General features: G+C 41.9%; 1 protein-coding gene across 3 annotated transcripts; it reads right to left on the reverse strand.

Moving 5' to 3' along the window:
- Positions 1-282: 282 nt before the first annotated feature.
- On the reverse strand, positions 283-25,141 carry NAP1L1 (nucleosome assembly protein 1 like 1). 3 transcript variants are annotated; one of them, XM_073651818.1, is made up of 16 exons: positions 24,964-25,140; positions 17,903-17,938; positions 14,027-14,112; positions 12,784-12,886; positions 10,154-10,295; positions 9,993-10,073; positions 8,163-8,291; positions 8,000-8,071; positions 7,013-7,152; positions 6,579-6,724; positions 5,781-5,800; positions 4,527-4,649; positions 4,380-4,412; positions 3,745-3,795; positions 3,483-3,512; positions 283-957 (listed from the first exon to the last, which is right to left on the reverse strand). In XM_073651818.1, the coding sequence occupies exons 2-15, from the start codon at positions 17,917-17,919 to the stop codon at positions 3,507-3,509; spliced, it is 1,149 nt and encodes a 382-aa protein (XP_073507919.1). In that variant the 5' UTR covers positions 17,920-17,938; positions 24,964-25,140; the 3' UTR covers positions 283-957; positions 3,483-3,506. The 3 variants fall into 3 exon arrangements, with proteins under 3 accessions (XP_073507919.1, XP_073507918.1, XP_073507917.1); XM_073651817.1 differs by lacking the exon at positions 3,483-3,512 and having other exon boundaries at positions 8,163-8,288; positions 24,964-25,141; XM_073651816.1 differs by lacking the exon at positions 3,483-3,512.
- Positions 25,142-26,229: the final 1,088 nt, after the last annotated feature.

Raw genomic sequence — 26,229 nt, forward strand, 5'->3', positions numbered from 1 at the left:
GCTCCAATGTTACATAAACCCTTTACAAATCACCTTTTAATTCTTCCCACCATTGTGCCTCCTTGGTTATTTTGATCCTGAACAGCAGTACTACCTACCTCAGTAATTTTCCCAGTGCACAGAATGTGTACCCATGTCATTTTCAGGCAGAAACATTTGTGCTGCTGTGTAAAGTGCACAGAAAAGCATCTGCAGACAGTCAAGTCCAGGTTTCCAAGCAACATTAGTCTGTATGGAGCCCATGTGGCAAACACCAATTGTATGTAAAATACACAACACAACTTTCTGAAAATACTAGGTTTTATTCACACCCCATTGGTAAACAATAACCTTGTTATGTTGACCATCAGATTGGTTTATAGATCACAGTCACGTAATACAAAAACCCATAGCATAACAAGCAGATATGATCAATGGACATGGCTTGATTGCAAATTCATATCAAGGATAAGTTATTGAATGTTCCATTTCCAAGGAAAGAACTGTAATTCTAGAACAAGGTCATGAAGGCACAGCTATTGCAAGCTACTTACACCTGTTTGAACTACTGGGCTGAGAAAATACTTTGGTTCCTTAAGAGTTTTATCTAAACAGACTGGTCTGACGGCAGCTGTGATGAATCAGAACTGCAGAGATCTACATGGCAGAGACTTCACAAGAACCAAGACTATGAAGCAGTGAAGAACATGCTTTAAAGGGATTTCAGCATCCTATTACATACTTGGCAGGAAAGTACACTTAATACTAAGTCCAAAGATCTTACCATTTAAACAGATTTTTAGAGGTTTCAATTTTATATATTTTTTTAACAAAAATTGTTGACTTTATTCTACCAAGATACAAAACATAAGGCTGTAAGTAACTAAGAGTTGTTTAACTTATTACAGTGCAGGTAATCCTCAAGGCCACGTATATGCCGCTTCATTGCTGCTTGCACTCAGCTGGGTTTTGATCTTTCTGTAAAGAGAAAGGATACATATGTTCTTATACAAGATCATAATAAAGATGCCACCCAACACATCATACACCCTAAATGTGCACCTCTGAACAAAAAGAATCTGTCATGTATCAAACTTCCAGCATAGTTCACATTCTCATCATTGCCCTGAAAGACTTTCACAGATTAGCACTGGATGAAACTCTAGACATGTTAACATATACTGAGGAGCAACTGTCAGGTTTAATAAATCAAGAAGCAAATCTTCTATGGAAACCAGGTCAAAAGTTGACAATTGAGGTTCAGATACACATTTTTTCCAGGTTATATTGCCCTGTAAATCAACCAAGTAGCTTTAAAGGCTGCGTGTGAACTACGGAAAATGCACCAACGTATATCCCCCCCCCTCCCTCCCAATTAGATCAATCATTTTCCTGTTGATTCATTCAGCAATGCTCCTGTATAGACACTGCATACAGACTCATTATGGCACCCCTGATGTTCAGCGCTAGACAAATGCAGATTCTATTGCGCTAATGCTTGCATATGGCTGCTGCAGTGATTCCTGTTATTGTGCCAGAGTATCTAAGCATGGGTGATCGCTGGTACTGCACATGCACATCCCAAAAGGGGTGGGGGAAAGCCTATATCTAGACTGCAGATTTACTTATTTTTTTAAGGTTTTCCAACTGAGAAAGTTTAGCTTGAGAATGTCACTTAATTATGAGAAAACCACTTTCAAATGGTTGTCTCAAGACTACCACTAAAAGAACATCTTGCTAATGAAAAACAAAGTATTTAGGAATTGGTTTGCTTTGTCGAGGAAGATAAACACTATAGAATTGAAATAGCTGTCATCTTGTCAGGTGGGTTACACATCTGTGAAACACCATTCTCGCATCAGAAGACCCAGCACAAATGTGAAGTTCTCACACCTGAACAAGCCACTTCATATGCAAGTGAGAATGGTCAGCGTGTCACAAATGCATGAAACTGGCCCCACATCAACAGAAAACAGCCCTCCTAGGTTAGGACCAGTGCCTGCGAGCATGTGTAATAGAAGCTTTCTGTCCACCCTCAAGTAGATGTGGATCTTTCAGTGTATGTGCCGATTCGTACCAGCCTGCAGCCCCGACGCTGTGGAATATCAGCCAACTTCCACTCATTATCATTTGTTTTTACATGCAGACTTTCCTCATAGATGGCAAGTCTATGGGGAAAGTCTACATGCGGACCCACAAGAGAAATTGACATGCTGCGGGTCTGAAAGACGCACCGTATGTCAGCTTCCACAGGAGCACAGATGCATAGTGGAAATGGGTTTTCTAGAAATCCATCCACTATGCTGTGACATCTGGCCGCTGCGGGTTTGATGCTGCATAAGCAAATAAGCATCAACCCCGCAGCGGCTCAGGATCGTGGGCACATATCCTAAGAGGTAATCAGCTCGGGATGATTTTTCAAAGTACAGGTGCTTGGTACACAAAGGTCTGGCCAAACAATTCAGTGCACCTTCCCACCTAGTTTTTCATCTATGACTTTTTTTGATGAACTAAAGCCAGAACTGTCAATATATATGAGTGTAGAAGTTTAGGAGTGGAAGGAGGGAGAACATAGCGCACCCATACTTAAATTGAGTAGTTCTGTGCTGACAGATTCCCTTTAAATCTAATACAGGAAATACCAGCAGTGCTGAGGTATAAGGCTGCTCACAACACCTGATCCAATATTGGGGATACCAGAGGTGTTGTGGGAAGAGGCTGCTCACACTCCTGTCCAGGTCTGACAGAACACATGGTATAAGCATTTCCAGGTCACAGCAGTGGAGCCTGCTCCTGCACATGTTCTAAGGCTCCTGTCCTAATGCCATTTCCTTTTTAATTCCCAAAGAATGTACATATTTTACACAGACGAAATGTTATTTAGGGGTCCCAACCCTTTGGTATACCATCACACAGCCTCTGAAAAGTGCTGGTTGAAAGCCAAGTCCTCCAAGGAACAATGAGGCAGTTATACACTGAGAAGTGACAGATTCACTTTGAGCAGGAAAGGATCGGTCTTTTATACAACAGGGCTGGTCAAATGCAGATCACTAAACACATTTAATTAACAATCACCCGTGCCATCAAATATGAGTGAGAAGGTGAAGTCATACTGGTCAGGTGTCCAGCAACCATTGGAGAGACCTAGTAGGCGATGAAACTTTTACAGAAATACACATGCTTCCAGGGTTTATTAAACTAACTGCAGCTAGGTCAATCCTATTTTAAGAGACAATGAAAAAATTGGCCACAGTGAGAAACTCTGCTCTATAATATTGAAACCAATGGCCTTTTTTGTAATGCAACAATTATGTGAGGTAGCCCCTACATACAACACAGATGACCAGCACAAATTGTGGGTTATGGATTTTTATATTTTTTTTTAAATAGTGCATATTTCTAACAGATAGCTATGCAGTTTACCAGTTATTAGTGTATGCACGTGAACCAAAGCCACACACACACCATTAGTGAATTAATACTCAGTGTCAAGAGTTACATACCCAAGGTAAGAATTCTGGCACCATTTAAACCTAGTAAGGAAAAATGTCAAGGGTAGACACAGAAGTGGAAAGTTTTTCACCGAAAACTCAGGCATCTGCATGTTAGTCTAAACAAATGCATGCTATATTGTAGAGTTTATAAAATAGCATTAGAGCAGTTGGGACATCTAGTTCAATCCATACACAAAAATGAAGGTTTGAAGAGGGGATGGAGGGCAGGAGTACCCAAAACCAACCACCCATTAGAACAGCCGCCACTCACCTTGGGTTCATAATCTGGGTCGTTTTCTTCATCTGCTTCCTCTTCGCCTTCCTGCAAGAACAGTAATTGCAATTAACCACCAATTTAAAGATGGAAGGGGACATCTATATGAAGTGTGCTGCCCAAATTTCTTTTAAATTCAGAAAGAACACATCTATTATGTCCTACTCTGAGCAGACCACCACATGCGACATGCTGAGTTTCACAAATCGCAATCTAAACGATCCAGAATTTTAACAGATATCTGAATAGAGCCAATGAAAATCAATAAAACAGTGTGCTGTCCAATAAAAGTAGGTGTGTGAATGCAGCCTAAAACTACTGAGTGAACAGTCTCTGTAAACATCAGATGAATGTCCATCCATCCAAGTAACAGGGTCCATACAAAATAGCTGCTGGCAACAACTGTCCTGCCCTGAGTGCAACAGTCTCTCAATACTGGAGAAGTTTGTGCTATACATGGAATTTATGACATTAGTTAAAGGTTACAGGTCAAGACATGGGCTGTAACTAGATGGAAAGTAACAGATTTGCCTTGAAAAGTGTGAAACAAAAGTACTGTAGTGTGATCAATATGAGGTATTAACTGCTGAAAATATTTAGTCACATCTAAAAAGTGTATTTGGAATAATTACCTCATCATCCGCTTCTTCACCTTCCTCATCATACTGAATAAAAAGAAAAAAAAATGTAATCGATGTTTAAGATCTCAAGCTGGCATTGCAATCACTTTGTAGAAAAAGTCTCTGCTTAACCTTTCCATCAAAACACACTGAACTTACATCATCGTCATCATCTTCAATAGCTTCACCAGTAAAGTAAAGAACGGATCGAGGAATTATACGCTCACGCAGAAAGTGTCCTATTTCAAAGTCTGCCGTAAGAATGGCTTCAGCGTCATCATCCTAGCAAAACATGGCACAAAAAAAAAAAAAAAAAAAAAGAAAAAAGTTAAATACACATTTACATATGAATATCTTTCAGCAGTGCAAGTGGAAGCCATTAAAAAGGGGCTGTCAGCACAATCATTGGTCAAAACCAAGCACAGGCACTCTGTACATCATGGCCCGGCTAAACATTTAACTACGCCTTCCCACCTGGTGGTTTCCTATCTCCTCTACACAACCCCTTATTTCTCTATACAATGCAAAGAGTCAAAACTACAAATAAAATTTACATATGCATAATATGTTGACTTCATTATATAGCATGCATAAAACAGAATTGGCCAATCAATAAACAAATATTGATATATTCCAGCAATAGTTTTGTTGACCAGCCAATTCTTTATTATTCACGTCAGTTACATCTCATCCATATTGTAAATCATGTAATCGGGGCAGATGCATATCTGCAGTGTATCTGTCTGCGTCTCTATGATGAGGAACATACTTGTGCTTCGGGGTGGCCTGTGGTCAGGTCTTTTCTTGCTGATCTCACTGAGAGCACCAGGATAAGACCCTGCCTATAGTCACGCCGGTTCACTTAATATCTGTGATCCAATAGCTTATCCCAGAGAAATCCAAGTTTTTCTTATGTCAATGACAGGACATTGTGCAGGACAATGGGCTGGACACCTATGTAGGAGAACCTTTCGCCTCCAAAGCTTCATATCAGTGCAATATGTAATTGCTGCTCTTCTGATCTCACTGCAGAGCTGTGTGCGATTATTCCTGACATCTGTAGGTTCCATCTCACAGGCAGACAGGGTTGTAATACAGCAGAGCTGCAGGTGGTAAAGTGTTTGGTTTGAGACAAGGTTCAGTTCTACTGTTGTGTTACATGTCCCACACTGATAACGCCCCATTTTGGTTTAAAATAAGCACTGGAGGAAGCTCTATGTACAGCCCAACAGTTCATTTACATTTAAGAAAAACGTGGATTTCTCTGGAACAAGACATTGGATCACAGATATCAAGGTATCCCATGATCTGCATGCCCATATAGACACTTAACAGAGTTGATCGTACCGACAGATTCCCTTTAAAAAGCTTCATCTATTATAGTCAATAAAAGGTAGAGTTGCTATTACTTACCAATTCTCCATTTTCTGGTACTAAAGGGGTAGAGGGAGAAAAAAAATAAAATTTAGAAACATTTTCTTAAAATCTAGCAATGCAAAATTACAGAAATATATAGTTTTATCCCAGAAAGTTGTACTTTTCTAAAAATCTACAACTCCCTGTAATGTGCCTTTTCATTTACCATTCTCATGAAATAATCTGAAGTCAGGAGTGGAGTCATCCTTTATGATGCACTCCTGACACTAGGTTCAAAAAACATTCAAAACCTTTAACAGTACATTGTAATTACAAGACCAGCCAGAAAACACCACCATGTGAAATAAAAACAAAATAAACTAAATATGCAAATTATATTAGTATAAACTAAGCACATAGCTTTGTGGGGAGAGGAGTCAAAGTCAAATATAGGGGAATCCAAGTATGGACCACAATGCAGACTCCCCACAGGTCTTCTGACAGGAACTTGGCCTCCTATATTCCCATGAGACTTGAGTTTGGCTTAGGTTCACAGCAGATCTCAAGACCACTGACCAATAAGCCAGTATCATAAATCCATGTTTAACAGTTTTCTATAAACTTGCTAGGATTCTGTTTCACAGATCAAGCAGCAGTCATGTAACTGCTCATATGCAATCGCCATACCCATCAGCTTTTCCACTTCTCTAATTGCTGCATGCGACACTGTCCACCTTTAAATGCCTGTTCTTAGATTCCTAATGTAACCATCCCATAAAATTACATTTTAAAACTAAACGTAGGATATTGTAAGTTGCAATCAGAATGACGTAGTAATCTGACAAACTGGTTTACCTTCAGGAGGACAGAAGAAATTGAAAAAGGAGTCATTGGGAACAGTTTTTGTGACAGTCCTTACTGTTCCACGGCCCTTGTGTTTTTGTTTCTTCTTTATGGTTTTTAAAGTAACATTTTTGCCCTTTTTCCAGTCAATCTGGCAACTGCATATAAAAAATAGAAATTCCATATTACATTTTAAATTAACATTTGAGCAAAACTAATATGTCCAGATAATATGTCCATCAAGAATGGCTATATTCTCTCAATTACAAATTATACAGACATGTTCAAAAAGCGTGGTCAAGACTGGCAAGTGATCAGTGCACATGAGATGCACTGAACCTTAATGAGTGTTAGGCAAAGTTCGGGAAAAAAATAAAAACACGCATATGAAGAGATTGTCTTTAATGTTTGTGATGCAGTAACCAAAACCATTTAAAGTCACTTACCCTGTACAGCCCATGATTTCTGGTCCATCGAAAGAAAATGGATCAGACTCATCAGGTTCTGATCTCATTTTGTACGTCTTTGTCAAAACTTCATTAGCGAAGAACTCATTTGGCTCATAATGGAATTCTAAAGTGAAGCTCTGTTACAGAAAAAAAAAGATAATAGATGAATACCAATTATAATTGTAGGGAATCTGGAGATAAATGGCCAAGTAGCCTGCGTTTCCCCAATTGCAGGGCAGTGCTTCTAAGACTACATCCCCACAGAGCATTCACTGCAGACTTCCTACAGTTAAACCTATAGTATTTACCACAGAAAACATGTCAACATTTCCATTCCAACAAGTTTTGCACATTCATTCACAGCATAATTTAACATGCTGAGGATCTTAAATCCACAGTTTGTCAATTCTCGCTGGAGAATTGCAGACTTGTAAAAGTCTCATGCACTATGCTGTAAGATGCAGACATTTCCTCATGTGAATAGGCAAAGGAGTTTATTTTTTGCTTGCTACATGGGAACATAGTCTAAGACAGCCTAACCTCACCAATGAGGCACAACCTAATTGCTGAGGCTCTTTCATAGATCAAACTGTGCACAATCCCTTCTGGGGCAGCAGCTGTCTAATTTAAAGGGAATCTGTCACTAGGTTTTTGCTACCTCATCTGAGAGCAAAACCTATTTTAGACCCATAATTTAGTGGTGGCACTTTCAAAAGATGCATATAATCCCAAAAGAGAAGCAATTAAGCCCAATATTGTATAATAAACACCTTTATTGAAGAAACATTTAAAACGAGTTTAAAACCTGTGCAGTAATGAAAATGAAAAAAAACTGGCAAAATGCATAAAATCTATTCGGGAAATATTGACCCGTAAAGTGCAAGTGCAGTAGATATGCTTAAGTGTCCGAATATCCCAATCAGCCAGACACACTCTTTACTACAAGGAGACATGAATCCATTATAAAAAGCAGAAAATTCTTACCATTGGTTGACCAACATCTGAAAACTTTACTTTAATGTCTTTTAAGTGTTTCAGTATTGGTTCGTCGTGCTCCTGTAATGGGTTTAGACAATACAAAAGAATCAGAAAATAGATCTGTAACTTTTACAACTAAACATTAAAAACAAAAATTTAGCAGCCTTACCTGAACCATGTCACTAAGGAGATCGACATTTTTAAATACAGTTAACCAGAATTCAGGAATTCCTTTAGGGTCCTCCTTTTCTTCATCTTTCTTCTCCTCTTCAACCTTCGCCTTCTCTTTCAACTCCTCCTAGTGCAAAGTTTATAATAAAACAACCAAACACAGCAAGGGCATATTCATTGCAATCTATATAGTCTTGTAATTCCTTTCTGTGGTTTGAGACTTCCCTTTTCACTAGTCTGTCATAAAAAATGCTTTCACAACTTCAAGCTAGAGCATTCTATTAAATCTTGTCTGTATAGGCATGCCAGGACCCATAGAAGCATTGGAGTAACAAAACGGCTGTAGTCTTTCACACTCCCCGCTAGCGCCTGCACACCACTTTTAAGTCTTCCAATTGAAGGAATAACAGACTGTTTTTACAGATTGGCGAGTGCTTATACTAATGGAGCAGAGCACCACTAGATTCCAGTGAGCCACATGGTGTTTATCAAAAAGATGCTTAGAAACCAGTAACTGTTTAATGCCAAATCACCTTTACACAGTTCTTGGTATAGATATGTTCACATTGGCTGTGTACACAGACTCTCCACTAAATCCACTTCACATCAAAGTACCATTAATCTACATTATATTTTATAATATCCTAGTAATGCAGATTTGATATTGTATTGACATCAGGTCTATTTTGCAAATTTATATTGGGCTCCACCCATCAAAGCAATATTTTAGCACCAGATACATTTATTGTGGCAATAACCTTAGAGTATTCCCATCTCCAAGATCGTATCCCAATATGTAGTAGGTGTAATATTAGCAAATACCTCCAATTATAAACGTAGTATAGTATTTTTGATTCGCCATGTCTTACCTCATGTGCAGGCATAGCAGGACCTTCGGTATCCATGGTTACGACCACTGATATAGTGACAGTTACCTAGCTGCTAGTGGTTGTAACCATGAATACCTAAGGTCCTGCGATGCCTGCACATGAGGTAAGTGTCATAGCAAATCAAAAATACTATTCTACAAGTCTAATTGGAGACATTTGCTAATATGTCACCTACTACATATTGGGATAGGATCTTGGAGATGAGAATACCCCTTTAAATTAGCAAGATAAGTCTCTGAATGTTCTGAATACATTTATTCTATACACACACACTGAGTAAAGGTAAAAATTACAGGGCTCCAGATACTCAAGTGGAGAATTTCCTTGAACCAAATAACCTATGTAGATGAGGAACATTTACTCTGACCACAAATCTGCAGTTTTTTGTACAAAGGGTTCTAAGGCCTCTAGGCTGACCTTTACATATATCACCAACAGGGGGAGTAGTGTATAGAAACCAACTGTAATTAAAGGGTTTGCCTCAATTTTTTTTTTTCCATGAGAACACCACTGTTGGCTCCCTGGTTGTCGTGGGCAGTGTACTCCTAAAGATTGACAGTTCAGACTAGCAGCAGTGGTCCAAACTGCAGCATGAAGCGCTGGGTAACACTGGTCAGAACCAACAATCCAGTCCGCTTCAGTCCAGCTTGAGCAGGCTGTAAAGGAAAGCCGCTAGCGGCACGTGCGCCTTACCTAGGTAAGGAATGCGAATGGTCACCTGTGCAATGCATTGTACACTACAAAACTAAAAATTCTCTATTTATAATAAAACAAAACAGCAGTTACTTGTTTTTGCTATTTTTACCAAATAAGAAAACCCTTTAATAGCAGGCATTACCCTCTTCCTTGGATAAAATTCTGTATTTTATAGAGGCTCTATGTGTCAGTACCATTAGATTCTGAGTGATTAAAGAACATATGCAAATAAAGTTACTCACTGAAATCTCTTCCTCTTCATCTACTTTCCATTCACACTCTTCTTCCGTAGGTTCATAAATGGCATTTATGATTTCACTTCTCTATTAGGAGGGGAAAAAAAAATCCCATAAGAATCAATTGCACATAAAAGCCCATTATAAACTGCACACCCTTAAGTTACCTTGTCAAAAAGTGGCTGATATAGATCGGCATATTTCCTCTCCAGGGCATGGACCTCTTCATAGAACTTCGCTTCAATTTGTGCACATTTAACTTGAAGGTTTTTAAGCGCATTCACTCGTCTTTTTACTATTTTAGGTAGACTAAAATAAAGAAACGCTGGTTAAAGAAGTTTGCAGGGTATAGCAAGAAGTATACAGCTTGCCGAAAGGGGTTGTTCCATAATCATGTGATAAGATATCCAGCACACAACAGTACCTAATGCAATCGAAGTTGGCTCTGATCACATCCGTTTAAATTCTTAAATGCCATTGTGAAGAGTGATGGCAGCATTTAAAAGCAAAGATGGCAACTGGCACATCCGACACCACCAAAACCCTGTGTGATGCGATCATGGGCCTTCTGACATAGAACACGCTATATGGTAGAATGAATGGCATCATTCAAAACTAACTCATTCTGTAAAAACACCATGGTCCTTAGAAATAAACCTATCAGTTTTTCTTTAAACTTTGGGCAGCACAAATCAGAGCCTGGCTGCACTATTGTAGGTTTTTACCTGAAAAGCTCTGGCATCAGAAAAGACAGCTTAAGGGTATGTGTACACATTAAGTATTTGGTGCAGAAATTCCTTTCATCTTAGCGAAAAAAATATAAAAACGAAACACCGTAAGATGCGCATTTTTTTTTACATGTGCTTTTGTTGCAGATTTTTCCCCATTCATTAGTATGTTAAATATGCAGCAAAAACGTTGAAACTGATATGCTGCATATTTAATCTGCAAGTCAAAGTAAGCAATGTGTGCACGAGACTTCAGGATTCTCCCTTTGCTTGCATCAGGAAACCCTTCTGGTTTCGTGACAAAAAAAAAAATGTGCAACTTGTGCACACAACCTACGGATCCACGTGGGAGAGATTGGAGGAGTCAGATATGGCTTTTCCTTGCCCCATGTGAATGACAAGTCTATGCTGTATTTGTACATTGATAGAAACCTGTAAATTGCCTGAAGCCGGGCTCATCTCATGGATGCAGCTTTAAACTGGGATTTCTTTGAAATCCTCTGGCATATCAAAGAAAAACATATCTGGCTGCAAGCATGCAGCTAGGCTCTGATTCACCCTACCCACTGCTGAGGGAGCAGGAATCCAGGGGCAGGTTCCCTTTAAGGGTTTGTACCAAGTATAAATGTTATACCCAACTCTATTGATAGGGCATAAATTACACTTTTACACTAATTTTGGTGCCAATCTCTGAACGGTTTTCTATTAAGAATATGACTTTGGTTTTGCAAGATTGGCTCTAGTTTGAGATATTTAATAGTTACAATAGAACTCTGGATTCACAAAAACACAACACTTTTATAGCATTGTAAGCCTACAAGTTGAAATAAGATTATATTGGATATTTCTTTACACACTGTTAGAGTCAAAAGACAGATAAGGCTATTGCATTTGTTATCACACATACGTCGCATTGGGAGAATGCACTGTTCATGGATGAATCTTACAAACTAGAACCAATTCTGCAAAAGTAATGGGATTTTTTAAATTTCACATCTTCAAAATACATTAAAAAAACCTTGGCACCTAAAGAAAATAATTTCGTGGACCTGTGTTATTGATTACTGGGAGGGTCAGACCACTGGAACCCCACAAATCCTGAGAACAGGGCTCTGCGGTGTCCCATCTGAATACAGTTAGAGAATGAACAAAACAGTGGTGCACATTTTCTGAGACAAACAGAAATTGTCAAATGACGCAGCATCAGAAAAAAATGGAGCAAGCTCTCCAGACCTAGTTTACATCAGTTTGGGTTCTCACAGTCTAATCCAGGGAATTAGTAAATTGTCTTACACTTTGTAATTTTAGCGGAGGACTTTTCTTTCACCAAAATTTGTGTGGAGCTGGACACAAGATGCAATAGTGGCTGCAGAGGGCTAAAACTTCACCTTCCCATTGCAAAGATATTAGCAAAGTATTTGACACCTAAGGAGTTAACTTATTTTAAGACCTAGTGGGTGTTAAGACAGTTTTCACACACTAGTACCTGCTGTCAGTGAAAACACTTGGACTTAAACATTTGCTCATTAGGTGCCAATACCGTGATTACTAGCATCTCTGCAATGGAGGGGTGAATAAAAAAAATATATATACCCATCTTATTCTATTCAGCAACCACTATTATATTGAATGTCCAGTTCAACAGGAAAGATGTGGTGAAAGGCTCGCTGGTAAAATCACAAAGCAAATTACTGTTCAGTCTCAAGAAGCGATATTTAGGGCTTGCTGCCTGCAGAGACTGAAGCTCTGTCTCCTAGGAAAGGACAGCAGCACCTACAAGTTCTTTGCCTTGATGCAAAGTAGCTTGGAAGCTCTGAAGCTAGCCATATAGCCGAATCCAGCCAGCTCAAGTGCCCCTACATTACTCCGATTCTGCAGAGGCAAAGCCGTCTCTGCTTACAACAGAGCAGAGTTCTGGCTAGAGGCACACCCTTACTGCTGGCCTGAACTGACAATTATGAGTGCATGGTCCCCCGGGGACAAAGGATCAGCGCGCTCATGAACAGCAAGCTGAGGAAAAGGTTCAAGTCACTTCAAATCTTCTGTACTTTCACAGCTTGTAGGCTTACCTTTCAATGTATCCTGTAGGAGTACCTACAAGGTCATCTAACCTTTCTTGTAGCGCAGCTAGAATCTGAGGATTCTGCATCATTTGTGCAGTCAATTGCCTGGCTGAAATAAAATGCAAAAAAGGGATTTTACATAAAACCTAAACACATCTTGTAACAACCAAGTCTCTAAAATCTGAACATAATCATTGCAGTCAACTGTCCATTTGGAAAAAGACAGACAGAACTGTCAATCCAAACTGCGGTTACTGGCCACACCCAATGAGGGGAGGGGGAATTCACAGATCTTTAAACCGCATGTACAAAAATACCTGGATCTGTGCTTAGTTAGGAATGCAGATAAAATGGCCTGGTCTTGAACTGGTTAAAAGTAACTTTCCATGCAAAAGTCTTAGTGTATGTTCACACGGTGTTTTTTTTCAGCAGCTAAGTCTGCTGCAAATCTTCTCTGGCAGGAAAACAGCTGCGTTAAAAAAAAAAAAAGCAGGTTTTCCTGAGTACCCCCCCCCCCCCACTGTCCTTCTGTCCATTTAGGCATGTACATAAAGTTTTGTAGAAAAAAAAAAAAAAAAAAAAGCCATCAAGAACGCTGCAAATATGCTGAAAGAAGTGACATACTCTATTTTCCAAATACACAAGCAAGGCAGAAAATAGCAAATAAAAAGCAACATGTGTGAACAGCGAATTCTGGTTTCTCAGACTTTGCCAGTACTGCAAGACGCAGCTGAAAATTTGCATAAAAATATGCAGCAAAACACAAACGTGAGTGAACATATCCTTAGGGTGTGTGCAGACGATCTGGAGCAGCTGCAGACTTATGTAGCATCAAACTTGCAGCAGCCAGATGTTACAGCCTAGTGGATGGGTTTTGTACAAATCCCATGTCCACTGTGCGTCTGTGCACCCGCGGAAACTGACATGTGGCGCGTCTTTCCAGACCGCAGCATGTCAATTTCTCCTGTGGGTCCGCAAGCGGACTTTCACCATAGACCTAATCTCTAAGGGGGAAAGTCTGCAAGTATATAAAAAAAAAAAAATGCTCATTTGCATAGCCACACGCAGCTCCTCCGCAGTGTCTGGGCTGCAGGCTGGGAGATACTTCTGCACATACCCTTAGGATTGAGAGTATTGCTGAAAAAGTTAGGTTCATGGCTGCCAAACCCATATGAGCAGGTGATCCATTTAGCCATTTAGCGTTAAATGACAGTTCTGTTGGTTTGAACTAATCAAGCTCAGTCAATACCTTTGATGCTAGGATCTTCTGCCGTCTCCTCCTCTTCAACTTCTTCCACATCTTCCATCTCTTGCTGGTCAAACTCTTGGTCTTTGCTGAACAAAACAAATTAACAAAATCTTAAAATGGAAGTTAGGGTATGAGCACACGTTAAGTATTTGGTGCAGAAATTTCTGCATCTCTTGGCAGGACCAACGTAGTGTTAAACAGGTGCTTTTCCTCCACTCATTAGTAGGGGTGAAATTTGCAGCAAAAACGCTGACATAAATGACATGCAGCAGATTTAAATCTGCAAGTCAAAAAGAAGCAGCGTGTGCATAAGACTTCAAGATTCTCATTCACTTTGCTGGCATCAGGAAACCCTTCACGTTTTGTGACAAATCTGCGGTGTGTGCATAGGCCCTTAGGCTGTGTGCCCACGATGCGTTTAAGCAATTCCGCTGCAGAAACGCATGTTAGAAGGCCTGCCATGTCCCCCAATGATAATCCGCATGTGCTGTGCACATGCTGCGGAAATTTCCGCTGCGGATCATTGCAGCACTACCAATTTTGCGGAAGCGCTGCGTTTTCGCCACCATTGACTTGCATTGGAACACATGTAATCCGCATCACTGGATCTGTACATGCGGATTCCATGCGATTCAATGTGCGGATAGGACCCGGGTACCATAGTACCTGTATAAAAAAAAATAAAAAATAAACATACTTACCTTCTGATGCCGACAAGCCAGGACGGATCGAATAAAGACACCGGGGGCCATCAGAAGGCAAGTATGATATTTACTTTGATTTTTTTACCATTCTTTTACGGTCACACTAAATAAATCCATGCCGTTTGCATGGATTTATATAGTGTGACCGAGTTGTCAAGCACTTTCCAAGTGATGCTAAAATCGCTTGGAAAGACCTTGGCATGAGGAAGTGCATGTGAAGAACGCTTCACATCCACATGTCCCTGGCAGGAAAATGCATGTACAATCCGCATGTACAATCCGCATGCGTTTTTTCTGCCAGGGAGATGCAGAAACGCTCAGGAAAAAATATGGAGCATTTCTGCATTGTGGGCACACAGCCTAAATCGGGTTAATCACTTTGGAACACCTACTTTCAAATTAGAAAATCACTGTGTAAATAATGCTCATTACATGGGTGCAATGGTCTGACCCAATAGGGTCAAGATGAACATAGGAAGAATTAAGTAACACTAGGGTAAGAAGTTACCAGCTCAGATCTAGCAAGATGTGCCACTTCTGTACCCAATAATTTATTTTCACTCCAGGGCTGTAGAGTCGGTAAGCCAAACCTCCGACTCCCTCATACATGGTTCATGTTTAAGTTTAAGGCTGCGTGCCCACTATGCGTTTTTACCACGGAATTTCCGCAGCGAAAATGCTTAACGCTTGGTAATACGTGCCCCATGTCCCCCAATGATCATCTGCACGTGCTGGGCACATGCTGCGGAAATTTCCGCTGCGGATTATCATTGTGGAAAAATACACAGCATGTCCATTAATTTTGCTGACACGCAGCGTAATCGCCGCCATTGACTTGCATTGGACCGCGCGACATCCGCTTGTACAGATGCAGTGATCACACGGTTCAATGTGCGGATGGTACCCAGGTCTGGAGTAGAGAAGACTCTCCCAGACCTAGGTAACCTAGAAACTGTAAAAAAAAAAAAAAATAAAAAAAAAAATTATATATTATATATGATTATACTTCCCTTCCGATGTCCTCCCGGTGTTTTCTGCCCTCCATCTGGTCTGCTGTATGGGTCGCGGTGTTGTGAAGGACCTGCCATGACGTCATTGAGTCATGTGACCTGACACATGACGTCACCGCAGGTCCTTCACACCAGCGCAAGCCGCCCAAGACACCGGACGCAGCAGAGAAAACACCAGGAGGACATCAGAAGGCAAGTATAATCTTTTTTTAACCATTCTTATTCTTTTTTTTTTTTAACTAACTTGGCCACACTACTATAAATCCATGCCGGTTGCATGGATTTATATAGTGTGAACAAGTTGTCAAGCACTTTTCCAAGTGATTCTAAAATCGCTTGGAAAAGCGCTTGATAACCCGCATGCAGAAATGCATGCAAAAGCGCTTGACAAACGCTTCTAAATGCGTTTTCCCGCCAGGGAGAAGTGGAAAAAATATGCAGCATTTCTGCACTGTGGGCACATAGCCTAAGTGATATATTTACTGCAGTAAAATGGTAACATCAGGCTTTTAAGCATTATGATAGAACAAAATATTTATTGGACTAAAACTTAAAAAAAAAAAAAAACTTTACAAATCTTTACAGTTTATTATACACTATGCAGTAAGTCGAAAAAAAAAAATCAACAAAAACATACTGAACAATTGTGCAGGCTATGAATTTGTTCTGAGAAATAGTACTGCCTCCATCAGATCTTCATAGATAAAATAATTACGGTCAGATATGAGGTTAAGCCTAGAGAACAACCCTTATACACCAACTTAGGTTGGTGGCAAAGCAGTAACCACATGGGCAACGTTTCTAAATTTCAGGGTATAAAGGAATTGCCTCGCGCACGGTCAGTTTTGATGAACGATTGAGAGCAAGTGAAAAATTTTGTAATTCGACAATTGCCCCTTTTCCAGCAAGTCTCTTCAAGATGGAATCAATTTTAGGGGTTCTGGCAGCAATAGCCAATTTCCTCACTTTGCTAATCAGAGTTGCGTGTTCCTCTTGCAGTCTATCTTATTGCCAGCTGCAGCGTGTGCACAACACAGTGCGTGTGATGAATAGGAGAGCGGTGTGAAGCAGGTTCAAGAAGTTCTAATTGCAAAGAATCATTTTGCTGTTCATCTGTAGCAATATCTGTTTGTTCCTCCATTATGGGAACAGGACTGTGGCCTTCCATCTCCAACATACTGAATCTGAAATGTTCTTCTAGCTGCTGTTAAATTAAACTGATGAATGAGAATAATGAAGTGTACTTCTGTTTGAAGCATTATCAGTTATAATACCAAGACCCTGTTCTTAATCCTGCTTTCCTGCTCACTCCAGCAGTTCTGAGATGAGTGCAGGCATTCCTTCCCTATTTGTTTTGCTGATCTGTAGAGGAGCTTCACTACTTATGCACAAACTGCAGCACAGATTCATCTCAGATAAAAGTCTAGACCCTTAGATCAGAAATAGGACATTTCATAACTTTCCCAGATTCTTCTGAAAAAATATTCCCCACACACTTGAACTACTGTACCTACATGTTAAGAGTCGAAATAGAAAATGGGCCTATCGACGCGAACTCCACAGCCCTGGTCAGTACAAAATGGACCAGATCCTAAAATAAATGGAGTTCAGTAGTTCAATGCAGTATGTGCTGTACATTTTTTCATAAGAATTTGAGAAAATTATGAAGTGTCCTACAGAAGTCTGTTGTATTCTTAATCTAAGGGTCACCGCAATGATATGGGGAAGGAGGGGGGGGTGTAAACATCTGTGCATTGTCACTGTTTAGACTACTTCTGTTGTCAGACTAGAGGTATCAGTGGCTTAAAGGGAATCGGTCAGGTTGTTGCCATGTAATCTGAGAGCAGCACAATGTAGGGGCAGATTGCACCAAACACTAGGTTCAGGCTGTTTGAGAAAATCCTTGTTTTTGCTACTGTATATGTAAAACCCAGCCCATACCCCTGATTGGCAGCTGACAGATACCCTTTAGGGGTACATAATAGGCACCAGAACAACCCATTCCCATAAGAGTGAATGATACTAGAGGTTGTCCCTTACTTGGGATTAGACCATTGCCCATAAAGTAACATTTTGACAACCTCTTTAAAACTAACCAAATCAGATTAAATAAGCATATTAAGTACATATAGAAAAAAGGAAATATGATGGCAAATACTTACTTGTCTATGTTGGCCATTCTTCTCAGATTTTAACACCTAATAAAGGAGAAAATCAAATAGTTAATTTGTGACAAAGCAGTGTCAAAGACAAAACATCTTCCTACACAAGTCAGTTTAGGACCTTAGAAAACCTTTTCACACATAAGAGCTCTACGAGTCCTGTTTATATGGGGCTGTTCACAAGTGGTGGAATCAACTATTCTTCCCTGCAAACGCTGATTTGTCAGTCACCACCACTGTGGGTGCAATAGAAGGAAAATATAGGGCTGAGCAGAAGTGCTCCCAGACTAGTCCAGACACACAAGTGGTGAGATTGCACCAAGTTGCCGATTAGGAGCCCAGTAAAGCGCTCCTATTATATGGCTAAATCCCCTTGATTGATGTCACTTTTCATAGGTAAAAGGGACATTAGCCTTATATTATAGTAGCCATTCAATCAGGCCCGACCCACCAGTAGTACAAAAGCCATCCATCTTTCTGCCCTTTAATGACACAGGAATTATTTTTTGCAGTTACATTTCCTTCCTGTGTTCTAAGAAGCATAAGGCCATGTGCCCACGATCAGGCTATAGCAGCATATTATCGCTGCTTCCAAAATGCTGGGTCTGATCACAGCTAAGTCTACATGTGCTCATTGAACAATGCGGAGTTACCGCACCCTATACATTTTATTAGGGAAACTTCTGTTGCAGAGACTAGCGTCACTACAACAAAAACTGAATTGGCCAATTTATGCGCTAAGATTTCTCATTTATATTTTTACAGCAGCTATGCTATTCATATTTACATACTCCGTATTACAGTGTGCTACATTATTTGTTCATTGTATATGGAGGTAGCTCCTCTTAGTAGGCACCTGTTCACACCTATTTCTTGAAGTGGAAGTGCCGTAATTTTCTTTGTTACTACAACAGAAACTGACATGCTACAGCTCAAAGCTGCGCCACAAGAGAGTTTACACAGCGTCAAATAGAAGCACAGTGGGCATGAGATTTCTATAAATCCACTGCGCTTCTTTTTTCTCCTGTCAACATAGCCATGTCAGTTTGTGGAACAAGTTACTGTTTTGAGCGAATTCATTTTCCCATATAATATACTGAAACTACAAGTAAAGAAATCCAAGCAAGGTGAAATAAAGCCATTGTTTCTTGGGTTTTGTTTTTGCAGCATTAACTAAGGTCTAATCTCCAGTACAATTGTGCAGCTACAAAGCCTTTTTATTTTAGTGGTTAAAAAAAGTTTGATAGTTGTACAAGATAGATATACAATATACCTGTCAGCATTGTCTAAGACCTGTAACTTATTTAGTCCATGGAGCAGGAGCTGAGGGTTTGTGTTTTGCATACTGAGCTGGTGTTTATCGTATTTTTGGGGGCGGAGGGGAGTGGGAAGTGATGGTGACTGAGAAGCTGCAATTGTGGGATTATTTTATTTTTTACTCACTTATATAGCACCATTAATTCCACAGCGCTTTACAGACATTATCGGCACTGATCCCCATTGGGGCTCACAATCTACATTCCCTAACAGTATGTCTTTGGAGTGTGGGAGGAAACCCAAGCAAACATGGGGAGAACATGCAAACTCCTTGCAGATGTTGTCCTTGGGGGGGGGGGGGGCAGGGATTTAAACCCAGGCCCCAGTGCTGCAAGGCTGCAGTGCTAGCCACTGAGCCACCGTGCTGCCCTTATCTTTTTTGACATTTTATGATTTGTTTCAACAATTTCATATGTTCAGCGATTGGACTTTTCGGTATCCAAAAATACATTTTATTTATTTATTTTTTTAAAAGGAGGCAACTTGAGTTCTGGGGAAAAAAAAAAAAAAAAAAAAAAAAAAAAAAAAACTTAAATTACATAAACATTTTTATCTTGTTTTTGGCCCCCCTTTGGGGACCTGAACCAGCAATCAATTATGCCACAAAATTGCAGCAGATGGAGAACTGATTTCTCTAATTGAGCTCAGTCTGTGCAGAGCTTCTCAGGAGGACCAAGATGGCAGTCACATCCAGATGCCAGGGTAACCCTGATTGACAGCAGCATACAAGTGATTACACTGCAGCAACAGGCTAGCTAACAGCTGGCATCTGATATGAAGCAAGCTCAACTCCTGAGCCCGCTCCATACATTTCTTATTGACCTGATAAAAAACGAACATCAAAAAGGGAGTTGAGGGATTTTCCGAGATAATTTGCTTTGAAAGCTACGGATACTGGCAGAATGCTAAAGGTTATCTACGGTTTGACTTGTGCTCCAGTGATAGGAGAGGTACGTCACATCACTGTGGCCCTTCTTGTGGTCAAGTGCACTCTGCTCTCCTCACTCCACAGCTGCGACATCACAAGTGCCATCAGAACCATTGAAGCGGATCAGATTTGCCTGCGCATTTGCTAGATGTGCAGCTGGTGCATGCACCAGAGCGACTATCCCCCCCACCCAGCTAACACCTGCACACTGATCCAATTTTCACGCTGGTGGCAAGTCCTGTAAGCCATGGAGGTAAACGACATGTTGATGGCAGGAAGGACAGGGAGAAGCTTCCAGAAAAAAATTGTTGTATATGTGTGAAAACACTTGAATGAGCACTGTGATCATATCCATTACGTTCCTGTTCATACGCCAAAGCAGACAGGGGTGCAGAAAAGATTGTGAGCCTGTTGTGTACACCATCGTTAAGGGAAAACTACAAGATCTCTTCATATTCTTAGAAATAGATATCAGGCAGGCTGAAGTTCATCTTCAACCAAATTTCAGTTCTCTCACAATCTTTAGTGGTCAACTGAGATCAGTTAGTAAATATTGGGCAAAAAAAAAAAAATCATAGCCTATGATCCTATAACTACCAAGTGATCATTAACCAGTCACTTTCTGCTGATGTTGGAGCCTCAACCATGGTTATTTAACCAGGTACATCCATCATGTCAATCAACTGGATGGGTCCCACTGACATCAAAAGGCAACATGTAAAGCCAGTTTCAGACAAGTCTTTCATCAGGAATATTTGTCACAGACATAACATTATAAGACTACACTTTGCTCCATGTGTTCTTGTGCGTTAATGGCGCTACTCTACCGCATCATTAGGTTGTTGGTGCATTGAGAATTTGATATATCCCCTACCCCATCAGAGAGAAACCATGGTTCAACATGACATCCCGCAGCCATGACTGCATGGTGATTACTACACAGGTCCCCAGGAGCAAGTCAGTAAGGTCTAGTTGCACCAAAGTGCTGGAAATGAATAATGGTTGTGTTTGTTTTGTTACGTACAGTGCTGGCCAAAAGTATTGGCACCCCTGCAATTCTGTCAGATAATACTCAGTTTCTTCCTGAAAATGATTGCAATCACAAATTTTGGTATTATTCTCTTCATTTAATTTGCTTGCAAGGAAAAAACACAAAAGAGAATGAAGCAAAAATCAAGTCATTGATCATTTCACACAAAACTCCAAAAAAGGGTCGGACAAAAGTATTGGCACCCTCAGCCTAATACTTGGTTGCACAACCTTTAGGCAAAATAACTGCGAACAACCGCTTCCGGTAACCATTAATGAGTTTCTTACAATGCTCTGCTGGAATTGTAGACCATTCTTCTTTGGCAAACTGCTCCAGGTCCCTGATATTTGAAGGGTGCCTTCTCCAAACTGCCATTTTGAGATCTCTCCACAGGTGTTCTATGGGATTCAGGTCTGGACTCATTGCTGGCCACCTTAGAAGTCTCCAGTGCTTTCTCTCAAACCATTTTATAGTGCTTTTGGAAGTGTGTTTTGGGTCATTGTCCTGCTGGAAGACCCATGACCTCTGAGGGAGACCCAGCTTTCTCACACTGGACCCTACATTATGCTGCAAAATTTGTTGGTAGTCTTCAGACTTCATAATGCCATGCACACGGTCAAGCAGTCCAGTGCCAGAGGCAGCAAAGCAACCCCAAAACATCAGGGAACCACCGCCATGTTTGACTGTAGGGACCGTGTTCTTTTCTTTGAATGCCTCTTTTTTCCTGTACACTCTATGTTGATGCTTTTTTCCAAAAAGCTCTACTTTTGTCTCATCTGACCAGAGAACATTCTTCCAAAACGTTTTAGGCTCTCAGGTAACTTTGGGCAAACTCCAGCCTGGCTTTTTTATGTCTCGGGGTAAGTAGGGTCTTCCTGGGTATCCTACCATATAGTCCAGATGCCGACGGATAGTACGGGTTGACACTGTTGTACCCCCGGACTGCAGGGCAGCTTGAACTTGCTTGGATGTTAGTCGAGGTTCTTTATCCACCATCCGCACAATCTTGCGTTGAAATCTCTCATCAATTTTTCTTTTCCGTCCACATCTAGGGAGGTTAGCCACAGTGCCATGGGCTTTAAACTTCTTGATGACACTGCGCACGGAAGACACAGGAACATTCAAGTCTTTGGAGATGGACTTGTAGCCTTGAGATTGCTCATGCTTCCTCACAATTTGGTTTCTCAAGTCCTCAGACAGTTCTTTGGTCTTCTTTCTTTTCTCCATGCTCAATGTGGTACACACAAGGACACAGGACAGAGGTTGAGTCAACTTTAATCCATGTTAACTGGCTGCAAGTGTGATTTAGTTATTGCCAACACCTGTTAGGTGCCACAGGTAAGTTACAGGTGCTGTTAATTCCACGAATTAGAGAAGCATCACATGATTTTTCAAACAGTGCCAATACTTTTGTCCACCCCCTTTTTTAGGTTTGGTGTGGAATTAGATCCAATTTGGCTTTAGGACAATTCTTTTTGTGTTTTTTCATTGAAGACAAATTAAATGAAGAGAATAATACCAAAGAATTTGTGATTGCAATCATTTTCAGGAAGAAACTGAGTATTATCTGACAGAATTGCAGGGGTGCCAATACTTTTGGCCAGCACTGTAAAAGGCTATGTGTCCACAATGCAGAAATGCTGAGGATTTTTCTTGAGCGTTTCTGCATCTTTTTTCACATGCGGGTTGTTAAGCGCTTTTAGCATCACTTGGAAAGAGCTATATAAATCCATGCAACCGGCATGGATTTATATAGTGTGACCAAGTTAATAGTTAAAAAAAAAAAAAAAAATACATTACACTCCTTTGATGGCCCCTGGGTTTCCTTGTCCGGTTTGTTGGGCGGCTCGCAGTTGTCTAAAAGGACCTTCCATGATGTCATTTAGTCATGTGACAGATCAAGCGACCGCCGACGTCAGTGGTCGCGTGACCTGTCACATGACTAAATGATGTCATGGAAGGTCCTTTTAGACCATTGTGAGCCGTACAGGAGACCGGCGACATCGGAAGGCGAGTATAAATGTCTATTTTTTTACAGGTTCTATGGTACGCGGGTCCGGAGGCAAGTCTCCTCTTCTCCAGACCCGGGTACCATCCGCACATTGAACTGCATGATAACCGCATGTGGACATGAAGTGATGCGGATATTAAGCTATTCAATGCAAGTCAATGGCGGCAAAAACGCCGCGATTCCGCAACATAATTAGTAGTGCTGCGGATTTTTCCGCAATGATAATCTGCAGCATGTGCACAGCACATCATAGCAGACCTACCAAGCATTCAAAGGCTTCTGTGGCAGAATTGCAGCTGCGGAAACACTTAAAAACGCATAGTGGGTACACAGCCTGAGGGTAAGTGCACACGTGTTTTGCTGCGTATTTGATGCAGGTTTTTATGTAGATTTTCAGCTGTGTCTAGCAATACCAGCAAAGTCTGAGAAACCAGAATTCACTGTTCCTACATGTTGCTTTTTGTTTGCTGCGTATTTTCAGTGATTAGAAAAACGCTGAAAGTAGTGACATGTCACTCAGCATTTTTCCAGCCATAGGAAGTAATGGGGGGGGGGGGGGGGGGACACTACAAGTATGCAGCCAAAAAAAAAAAAAAAAATAAATATGCACCTGAGTATTTTGCTGGGTGTTTGCAGCATTTTTGATGGCAACATAGAATGGGAGTCTTTTTTCACAGAACTTTGTGCATTACTAAACAGACAGAAGGACAGTGAAAACACTGCAAATACGCAACAAAAAACGCAGCTAATCTCCTGCCAGAGAAAAGTTATCAGCAGATTTCGTGCAGAAAAAAAAACAACGTGTGTGCACATACCCTTATCTGGCAGGGATGACATTGCATTTATTATTCACATAGCTGCTGCAGACAGTTACTAGTCTCAGCTGTTGAGGTCAGTGATTGGCTGCCGCTGTCTCAAGTGAGGTATGGGGTGTAATTGCTAGAGGGGGATTTGTGAGCCACCACAGGGGCCGAATAGGTAATAGCCACTTTATTACACATCCTACTGCTAACTTAATCCCTTTAAAGTAGTTGTGAAACAGTGGTGTCACTGGGCACAGCCATTGGAATTGGGAAACTGCTGCATGATCCAACCCCTCTGGAATCAGCTCTACCCTACAGAGATGTCAGCTGGGCACTGCCCCATTTAGCAGGAAATGGTCATGCAGCTATCACAGCAAGCGGGACACAGCGAAGCCAACTATGGTGAAAAGGCAACGACAGCAGCTGTGGTCTGTACGAGGGGGCCGGCAGGGCCCCGGCCACCACCGCCCGCAGCCGGCAGGGCCCCGGCCACCACCGCACCAGTAGTGTGCGCCATCCGGGTGAGAGGCCCTGACACCACGTGGTGGCGCCTCTCCAGGTCACTGCTGGTTCCGGCAGAGAAGCCGGCCGTTCCCTGCGCAGTGGCCGCCCGGCATCGGCTCCTGGGTGCGACCAGTCCAGTGACACGTGGAGCTGACCGCGGCTTCCCCGACATCGCAGCTGAGTGCGCGGCATCACCCCGCCAGGCCTCCCCCGGCCTCTGCCCCGCAGCCTCACATGCAGCAGCCTGGAAGAGCCAGTCACTGAAGGCCATTGTGCTCCCCGCACCGGGCGCGCCCTCAGACACATTGTGTCTCCCCCAGCATGGCGGGGCCGGCAGCCATGACATCGCCCATGTATCCGTGCGCAGCAGGCATACCGGCCCGAGCATCCAGCGCCTGCACACGCGGCACCTCTCCTCACACAGAAGCCCACACGCGGCACCTCAGGACCCCTGCTCCAAGCGCTTACCGGGGTGACAGAGCGAAAAGTCCGCTGCCGCCTCGCAGTGTCACAGACAGGAGAAGGAGGAGGGAGCGCCCCTCTAGGATGGCGGCAAAATAAGAAGAGGAGCAGAGATCCCGCCGCCCGCGCTCATATACAACGGGAGGCGTCAGCACGTACTCCCCCCCCCCTCTGTCTCCATGGCAACGTGCGCCGGCCGCCTCGGTTCGCGCTCCTTTCTGGAGGGCGTGTCCTACTGTCAGCGATGGCCGGAGCGCTAACCCCTTGTGTGCCGCTGAAAGAGTCTCCACACAACGCGTGGACCTGTCGTCTGAGCCTCCAGGCCTTCAATATGGCCGCTCCCATTGCCCCAGCTCTGGTGAGAGCATTCTCCTGGGTGTCCAGCACAGGGAGTACAGGCAGGACCAGGGCCGGCTCCAGGTTTTTCTGGGCCCCGGGAGAAAGAGTCTCAGTGGGCCCCTTTAACACAATCCACGGTTCATGAAGCACAGATACTTCAGAGAAATATATATATAGTACAAGGCCAAAGATTTCACTTCTTACATTACATGAGCGATATCTATTGTAAAGTCTACAATAGCTCAGAAACCGGCGAATCGCTCCACACAGTATACTGGCACCCATAAAATGCTCCATACAGGATACTGGCCCCCATAAAATGCTCCATACTGGATACTGGCCCCCATATAACACTCCATACAGACTACTGGCCCCCATAAAATGCTCCATACAGAATACTGGCCCCCATAAAATGCTCCATACAGGAGACTGGTCCCCATAAAATGCTCCATACAGGAGACTGGCCCCCATAAAACGCTCCATACAGAATACTGGCCCCCATATAATGCTCCATACAGGATACAGACCCCCATAAAACGCTCCATACAGAATACTGGCCCCCATATAATGCTCCATACAGGATACTGACCCACATAAAATGCTCTATACAGAATACTGGCCCCTATATAAAGCTCCATACAGGATACTGACCCCCATAAAACGCTCCATACAAAATACTGGCCCCATATAACGCTCCATACAGGATCCTGTCCCCCATATAATGCTCCATACGGAATACTGGCCCCCATATAACGCTCCATACAGAATACTGGCCCCCATATAACGCTCCATACCGAATACTGGCCCCCATAAAATGCTCCATAGAGGATACTGGTCCCCATAAAATGCTCCATACTGGAGACTGGTCTCCATAAAATGCTCCATACAGGAGACTGGCCCCCATATAATGCTCCATACAGAATACTGGCCCCC

The sequence above is a fragment of the Phyllobates terribilis genome, unplaced genomic scaffold (genome assembly GCF_046119375.1).
Source record: "Phyllobates terribilis strain yellow unplaced genomic scaffold, ASM4611937v1 Scaffold_11__3_contigs__length_659146591, whole genome shotgun sequence".
Taxonomy (NCBI): domain Eukaryota; kingdom Metazoa; phylum Chordata; class Amphibia; order Anura; family Dendrobatidae; genus Phyllobates; species Phyllobates terribilis.

Excerpts from the sequence above, each read along its gene's own strand:
- NAP1L1 (XM_073651816.1), bottom strand. Across the intron at positions 7,153-7,999 it reads CAGATGTTGGTCAACCAATG|AGCTTCACTTTAGAATTCCA; the intron begins GTAAGAATTTTC and ends TTTCTGTAACAG. Across the intron at positions 6,725-7,012 it reads GAAATCATGGGCTGTACAGG|TTGCCAGATTGACTGGAAAA; the intron begins GTAAGTGACTTT and ends TTTTATATGCAG.